This window comes from Girardinichthys multiradiatus, chromosome 10 (genome assembly GCF_021462225.1).
Source record: "Girardinichthys multiradiatus isolate DD_20200921_A chromosome 10, DD_fGirMul_XY1, whole genome shotgun sequence".
NCBI lineage: Eukaryota > Metazoa > Chordata > Actinopteri > Cyprinodontiformes > Goodeidae > Girardinichthys > Girardinichthys multiradiatus.
This window is the reverse complement of record NC_061803.1, coordinates 34,426,811-34,435,565: the sequence shown is the minus strand read 5'-3', so window position 1 is coordinate 34,435,565 and position 8,755 is coordinate 34,426,811. Positions and strand designations below refer to the sequence as shown.

The 8,755-nt window shown below is 37.6% G+C and overlaps 1 protein-coding gene across 1 annotated transcript; it reads left to right on the top strand.

Moving 5' to 3' along the window:
• The first annotated feature begins 1,875 nt into the window (after positions 1-1,875).
• LOC124874638 (gastrula zinc finger protein XlCGF57.1-like) lies at positions 1,876-7,258 on the top strand. The gene is made up of 2 exons (XM_047376074.1): positions 1,876-2,589; positions 2,983-7,258. The coding sequence occupies exons 1-2, from the start codon at positions 2,475-2,477 to the stop codon at positions 4,395-4,397; spliced, it is 1,530 nt and encodes a 509-aa protein (XP_047232030.1). The 5' UTR covers positions 1,876-2,474; the 3' UTR covers positions 4,398-7,258.
• The last annotated feature ends 1,497 nt before the right edge of the window (positions 7,259-8,755 follow it).

Genomic DNA, 8,755 nt, shown 5'->3' with positions numbered 1-8,755 from the left:
CATAAACAGTCCTGTGTTTGAGAATACCCCTGCATTATTGACCTCTGGATAAATAGGATTTTCCTTTCTTTCAAATGTGCTATGAATATGTCCCTCTGCTGCCGATACCTTAAGCAATACATAATAACATATTCCATCGTCTCATCCTCCCCCCAACATTCACATTCCCCAGTTAGATGCTTTCCAATCACTCTCAGTGTACTGTTAAGCCCAGTGTGTTCCAGTCTCAAACGTGAAATCATGTCCTAGAAACGGCTTGTCATCTCATTGTCCCAGTCTTTTTGCCATAGTCTCTTGATATTAGTTTTGATAATGCTCTTACTTCAGCCTTCTGAAACTTGAGTGGGAAATCTATACTATATCTATACTACTTATTGTGCTCTACTTCGATATGGGTCGGTACCCATAGTAACATCACTTTTTTCCCCAGTATTCTCACTCTGTTCACTACCTGTGCTAGCTCTAATACTATATCCATTCTTGATTCTGAGTCAATGTTCTTCACACTAATTAATGCACTACTAGAATCGAAAGTGAGTAAACCTTTATCTGGCTCTCTTTCTTCTCCCAGTACATTGCTATAAGCAGTGCCAGCTGTTCTCCTGTATACACCGCCAAATTGTTACTTGTTCGTGTATTAACTTTAATGCCAAGGTCAGGAATAACAAACCCAACCACAACCCTACCATTCTCTATTTTTGAATCATAAGTATACACCATAAAATAGTCAGGATACTTCCTCCACATACACTGCCTGGCCAAAAAAAAACAAGGCACCATCAAAAAAAAAAAGACCACACAGTCTACACACACTAATATTTTGTTGGACAGACTTTAGCTTTGATGACAGCACGTATTCGCTGTGGGATTGTTTCGATAAGCTTCTACAATGTCACAAGATTTATTTCCACCCAGTGTTGCATTTATTTTTCAACAAGATCTTGCGTTGATGATGGTAGAGTCTGACCGCTGTGCAAAGCCTTCTCCAGCACATTCCAAAGATTCTTAATGGGGTTAAGGTCTGGACTCTGTGGTGGCCAATCCATGTGTGAGAATGATGTCTCATGCTCCCTGAACCACTCTTTCACAATTCGATCCAGATGAATCCTGGTATTGTCATCTAGAAATATTCCCGTGCCCTCAGGGAAGAAAAGATCCATTAATGGAATAACCTGGTCATTCAGTATATTCAGGTAGTCAGCTGACCTCAGTCTTTGAACACATACTGTTGCTGAACCCAGACCTGACCAACAGCAGCAACTCCAGATTATAGCACTGCTCCCACAGGCTTGTACAGTAGGCACTAGGCATGATGGGTGAATCACTTCACCTGCCTCTCTTCTTACCCTGATGCGCCCATCACTCTGGAACAGGGTAAATCTGGACTCATCAGACCATATGACCTTCTTCCATTGCTCTAGAGTCCAATCTTTATGCTCCCTAGCAAACTGAAGCCTTTTTTTCTGGTTAGCCTCACTGATTAGTGGTTTTCTTAAGGCTAAACAGCCTTCACATTGTGCGTGTGGAAATGCTCTTACTTTCACTATTAAACATAGCTTGGAGTTCTACTGTTGTTTTTCTTTGATTTGATTTCACCGTTTAAGTGATCAATTTTGAGGAGAGAATTTGAAGGTATTAAAGAAAATTTTATTTTGATAGATACTTTGCAAAGAAGTTTAGGTAGCAAGCATATTCAAATTATAGTTAGATATTTCAAAAAAACTAAATTAATAAATAGAATTTGATTGTTGTAATAGTAAATAAGATTTAAAACCATGAAGAACCACACACCATACCAGTCGGTGGCGGTAATGCACACCATAAAGTTATTTACCAACCGCCAAAATAATACAAGAAGAAGAAGAGCAGGAAGAAACCGGAAGTATAAATGTTAGCTTGAGTTGCTAAATCGGGATTAAATCGTATGTTGTAGACTCTTTACTCGACAGTCACCGGAAGGATTTTTCTTTCACTCGTTTGTTTTGAGGCGCTGTGAATATTTCTACTTATTGAAGGTTGCATTGCATTATGTAGGTAGCCTTCTTTAGCAAAGTGAATTGATTGTTGGCCACATTGGCTAAAGCAGCTAACAGCAGAGATTTAATCGGTGTTTCCGATTTTGAAGCTTTTAAAAGTTCATGGTTTAGTGTTACAAGACCAGTCCACATTCTACGTCTGTGAGACTGTGAGAGAAGACCACGTCGTCTGTGGACACCTCCTCTAAGCCTTGTTGTTCAGATGAGGACCGAGACACTGGGGACAGTTACAGAGTGGAACCAGAACTATCAGACTCTGCTTTGCAGCATCGCTTCAGCAATGCTGCGGTTTACCTTTTCTGTGAATACACTGTTCAGAGGCTGCACATAAAAAAGGCAGCACATAAAAATAGATACATGTTATATGACTGAAACCTGGATCTTCGTGTGAAGTTAGCAAAAAGTAACGTGACCAAGAGAATCTCAAGTGAGTCGAGGATGTCTGAAAAGATGAAGGTTGAAGCAGAAGACCCCGGAGGGCTCCGTTTAGTGCCCTCCATACCTGCAGCATCTCCATCAGAACTGGAGCAGACACAAGATGGGAAAGATCGCAGTAAGTGACACATATTTGTGTGGATTGGAGCCAGTTAACTCTGGCTGGAAGTAATAAAAGGGATGCTAAACTGTGGAAAGAATCAGAGTGATAAACTTATGTGTAAACATCCCAACAGTTTTGTAGCAGAGGTATAGTACACCATGGACAGGTCAACAGTCCATCACATGACTTCTCACACAGCCCAACAGCAGGAATGACTTCTAACCATTCCAGTTCCAAAACAATAAAGTTTTAATCGTGCTGTTCAGCCAAATATGAAAAATCCAAATGTCAATAGTTGTTACAATATGACTAATTTGTATGTAGATAAATAAATATTTCTTAGTGTTAAATTAATATTTCAAAATTGTTTGTAAGCAAACACTGTCCATGTGTTTCCAATTTTCCCAGTCCATCAGATGTTGGCACTTAAAGAAGAGGTTCCCCATAACTGGAGCTCCAATTTGGACCAGCAAGATTCAGAGCACACACACATAAAGGAGGAAGAGGAGGAACTGTGGATCAGTCAAGAGGAAGAGCAGCGTAATGTGAAGAGTGAAGATGAGGAGAAACCTCAGTTATCAGAGCTTCATCAAATCAAAACTGAAGACAACAGTGAAATAGATGCTCCAACCAGACACTCAGCTGAGCAGTTGGAAACAAACCTCGATGGACTGGACTGTGAAGGACCAGAACCGAACTGTAACCAAGATCCAGGATGTTCCTATCAGAAAAGTAAGATGATGGTTGAAAGAAGAGGTAAAAGATCTAAACTGCGTACTAAACTTAAGGCTCAGGGTCCAGTTCGTACAAGAGAGAAATCATTTGGTTGCAATGTCTGTGGCAAAAGATTCAAGCGTGAGACAAATTTTAAATTACACATGATGATTCACAATGAAAAGAGAGAACATTTCTGTGATCTTTGTAATAAGGGATTTAAAGTAAAGCGTTCTCTTCAAACACATATGAGAGTTCACACTGGAGAGAAGCCGTTTGCATGTGATGATTGTGGTAGAAGGTTCCATGCAAAGAGTAATCTCACAAGTCACCTGAAGGTCCACTCAGAAGAAAAACCATTTTCTTGTGATGTTTGTGGTACAAGGTTTATAAGAAATGAAAATCTTAAAAGACACATGTGGATCCACAGCACAGAGAAACCATTTGTTTGTAGTGTTTGCAGTAAAGGATTTTCACTGCAGCAGAGACTTGAAACTCATATGCGTGCTCATAAGGGGGAGAAACTATTTATGTGCAGTGTTTGTAGTAAAGGATTTTCCCGACATGAGAATCTAAAACGACACATGCGTGTTCACACCGGAGAGAAACCGTTTATCTGCAGTTTTTGCGGAAAAGGATTTTCACTACAAGAGACGCTAAAGAGTCACATGCGTGTCCACACAGGAGAGAAACCATTTATTTGCAGTATTTGTAGTCAGGGATTTTCTCTACAACAGAATCTGAAGAGTCACATGTATGTTCACACAGGAGAAAAACCGTTTATTTGTAGTGTTTGTAATAAGGGATTTTCACGACATGTATATCTGAAAAGTCATATTAAAGTTCATACAGCACCGTTTAGCTGTAGTGATTGTAGTAAATGTTTTATGAATGAAATACAGCTACAGCGACATGTAAGGTTTCACTCAGAGGAGAGGCCATTTAGTTGTGATGTCTGTAAAAGCAGATTTAATCAAAAGATTCATCTTGAAAGTCACATGAAAGTCCATTCAGGAGACAAACCATTTGCTTGTAGTGTTTGCAATAAAGCATTTTCACGACCTGGAGATCTGAACAGACACATGGGTGTTCACAAGGGCTGCAGCTAATGATTAATAGCTGAATAATCTGTCAATAGGCTTTTAGGCAGTCAAATATTATTTTAATCCATTCTTTCTTTATGGAGGAGTATCCTCGCATATGTTAGAAGTGTCCTGTAGACTTGCATAATATTTTTTGAAAGATGAATTTAAAACATGTTTTACTGCTTTGTTCAGCTCTAGGTTAAAATAAGGAATACTTGAAATGTGGGATGAGCAGTGATTCTTTGAACGAGTTCAAATGAAAATCTTTGCCCCTTGTGTTTTTAGACATCTGACTGTATGGGATAAATATCACCACAAGGTGGAAGCAGTGTATTTGCTAGAGAGGTGAACTACTACAACCCAGAGAGCTTTTAGGAATTTTCAAATTGCAAGGTTCACAAAGTTTGTAAAAAAGACAATGAAAATAACCAGACATCCAATCTAAATGTCTTGTTATTGCTACAGCTCCCCCTGCTGCTTTGGTGGTTCTCCTGTCATAGGTGCTTTTTATCTCCTGATATCTGAAGGGAGTTAACCTACTACTTCATCAGTATCTTCAGGACAAGACGATATTCTTTGGATATATATGAATTGACAACAAATTTGTTGTTACTTGTTATGAAATAGTAGATGTCTTTATTGTATTAGATTTCCTAGAACTATCCCACTGCTAAGGCATGTACTGTTAAACTGGTTTTCTATGGAAATTAAAATTCAAGGGACTTTAGGGAAAATAAATGTTCATAAATGTTTTTTTCACAAATGCTCTTAAAAACAAACAATATTATTTAATATTTAGTGCCTCTTTAAATTAAAATAAAATCCGTAAAGATGTAAAACTACACATGACCAACGTGTGTATATTAGAACCCAGAACCCCACCTTAATATACTACTTCTACGGCCCAGTTGTTTAAAATAGCATCTATGTTGAATTTTACTGATAATTTCTGTCTGTGTAAATACATTTACAAACATCAGAATTTATTGAATTTAAGTCAGTTTAATTCACCTTTAGAAACTCATTCTCTGTATATTCGAATCATTAGTTTGTTAAATAAACATAAAAATGTCTTGCTGTAACTCTAAAGTGCACCTGAGTTCTTTTATCAATCTGTGATCATTTAAATAAGTTGTGTCTCTTTTCTCAACAGCTTTGCTAATGTTTGAAGCTTCCTTATGTCTGGTTAACTCAGCACCAATTGGGTCAGCATCTAAGGTTTTGTTTATATTATTTTACTCGTTTGTTTTTTATGTGCATGAAATTTTACTTGAAGCTCTTCTGTGGTTCTATTTCTTTCTACTGACTTTGATCACATTTTTTGTCCCACTTTGTTTTCTTTGGTGGTGTTATTGTAGTAAAAATGTAGCAAAACTCAGTCAATAATAACTGTAACTTATCTGGGCTGTATTTACATGATTTAGGACAGTTGGCTAAAGTCAGCTCCAACACAAAGACCAGTTGTTAAGATGCTCAGTGGAACAATATTCCAAATAGTTTCATTTTGGCAGAAGCTAAATTGATATCAGTGCTGCAAAAACAAAGGATGATACTGATTTTTACCTTTGATGATTCCTGCGATCAGTTTTTACTTCAGCTGTAGTTTCCATTCACTTTTTTCATTGGGAAAAGGGAAATACGTTGTTGGTACAAAAAGATTAAAATCCAGTTTTGTTAGAAATTCTTCAATGTTGTGTTTGAATTGTATTGTATGATTGAGATTATTTAGACCTGTTTTTCTTAAGTACCCTTTTAAAATAAAATAGTTGCTATATTTAATTGAACTGAATTCATCTCTGCAAGGGCTAAAGTTGTTAAGTATTATCCCTAAAGATGGGCTTGTGGCATCAGCAACACTTCAGATGGTGGTATGAGGACTGGCTCATTCAAGATGCTACAGCAACAGCCATGAGATGGTGCTGGAAACTGCCTGCAGAGATAACATGGTCCCTGCCAGCAACTGTTAGAGGCTATGTAGAGATGTGCTTTGACCGGCGGCAGGTTACAGAGAGCTGGCGAGTGCTGTGATGGATGCCATGGTGCCTGCCTGGAACTGTCCCAAACTTCCACAGGCTTTAAGGAGATGCCATGAGCAGACAGAGGCTGCAGGTATAGATGCCACTCCAAGTCCCTGCAGATTATCTACCAGATACCTAAACAATATCCACATACTTCATTGATGTTTTTGTTAAATTATGTAGATATTTGGGGGTTTTTTATGTTCAGGGTGTTTTTTAAAAGTCTTAAATATTCAGGTGTTTATTGGTGCAATTAGATAATTTTTTTATAAAAATAAAATTCAGTTTCTCTACTGCACCCAAGACATCCTGTCAGAACAACTTCCTCTTTGTGGTCCAAACAACTCAAACTGGTGCTGTGTTTAGTTCTGCTGGTGAACAAAATCAGAAACCACAACTTAAAGTCAACTTCATATGATTTGATAATGTTGGAAAAATGTATAAAAATGATCATTGTTTAGTTTAAACTAGGGTTATGTTTTAAGTTCTACTCTAGTGAAGATGATTCCTGTGATTGTTTTTTAGTGTGTAAAAGGGAGTGGAGAGTTAAGGAATACGGTCTGGAGTGGATCACTCTCTGGACATGACAAGCTTATACCATATATGGGAATGACTACTTTTTATGTTGAAATCTCTGTAAGAATTGGCTGAACCGATTCCCACTTTTTACTTGTAAGAATGTGAGTTGTAAATAAAAGGCTGGTGCAAGGACTTCTTCCTTTGTGAAAAGGAAGTCGCTGTTCTGCAGAGGACTGTCTCTGCCTTGCAAGTCAAACTTACTTGGTTCATCTGTGCCTTATTCATACACTTGTCTGTAATTATCAGCTTTTTAACTCCAACAGGTAATAAAAACTCATTTCATCCATTTCCAGGTGCTATATTGAATTTTTCATTTGTATTTGAAAATTTAGGATAATAATGAATATTTATGCTGTACTCATAGAAAGCATCCATAGAAATCAGTTTGCATGGAAAGACAGGTCAAAATACCACCTAAGCGATCCCTGTTACTAGTTGTCCATACAGGAGGCAACTTGTCACAACCAAAACCAGACGTTTCCAATATCTATATAAAAAGTGTTCAGTACTTTTCCCTTGTATCATTAAAATTTCTACCCATAACTTCATGTGTGGACTCATTTGATGTGATCTCTTTGTATCTGTGCATTACTTGGGTTGTTGCCGACATCTGTTGTGAAGTTCATGCCCAATAGGAATATTTGAACTGTGGATCTGTTTAATATTTGTTTTACCTGCTGTACATGTTTATTTAAAAAAAATGTTTCTGATTGCATGACAGGAACTTTATTCTCTACATTGGATGCCTATTTACAGCAGGTAGAAGGACATCCAATGAAACTTTTTGACTAACTTTATTTCTAAACATTCCCACTTTTATCAATAGTTTTGGCTTTGTATCTTAGATTTTAAGAATGTTCATTATTTGATATGTAAAATTTTTAAATTATCAACCATAACTAATGTCCCTCAGTGTTTTATTGTTCATAATCTATGAGATGCTGGTGATTAAGGAAGAGGTTCCCCATGACCTGAGTGAGCTTCAGTGTGGACCAGCAGGACCCAGAATCTCCTCACTGCTCCTCTGGCCATCCTCCTGTAATGAGCCGCTCGGATCACTCAGCTACTTACGACTCGCTCACCTGCCTGTCCACTTTCTACTGCTACCCGCCCCTCCAACCGCATTCCTGGAAGGAAGAAACAATAAGAGGCAGCTTTCATAAACCTCCATTCACCACCTCCTGTCAAAGACTCGAGTGGATTTGCTCACATTCTCCTGGAACTCCATCACCACCAACAGTACGAATCTATCCAAAACCATTTTTTTTCTTTACCCATCATTTCAATATTCAAACAGTGACTTACCTCTCTTCCTCAGTGCCAAACCAGGACTCGGCTGGAAACCCAGAAGATCCATTATCACTGAATATCGTTCTCAAAAAATCTTTCAAAACCTTTATGCTGTGTCTGTAATTGTTGCCAGCACTAGTCTTTAAACCTTACATTAGGACTACACAATTTTGGGAAAATGTGATATTTGAAAATATTGCTGAATGTCACTATAAATATATGACTTTGCACACATAAGTAATTAAAAGTGTCAATGTCTTTCTTCTTTAGGTTCATAGCAAACCCCAGATAATGAGAAGTCTACTCAGCTGCTGGAAAAAATAAAATTATGATCATTATCTGGCCAACCTGCTGTTTTATTACTGAAATACCTTAATTATGCCACTGGATATATTACAGGCATAGATCTTGAATGCCTGGTATCTGAATAATTAACATTTATTGCAGTCCAAGATGTTTTTTTTATCATATACATATTTTGTACAATAATATTGT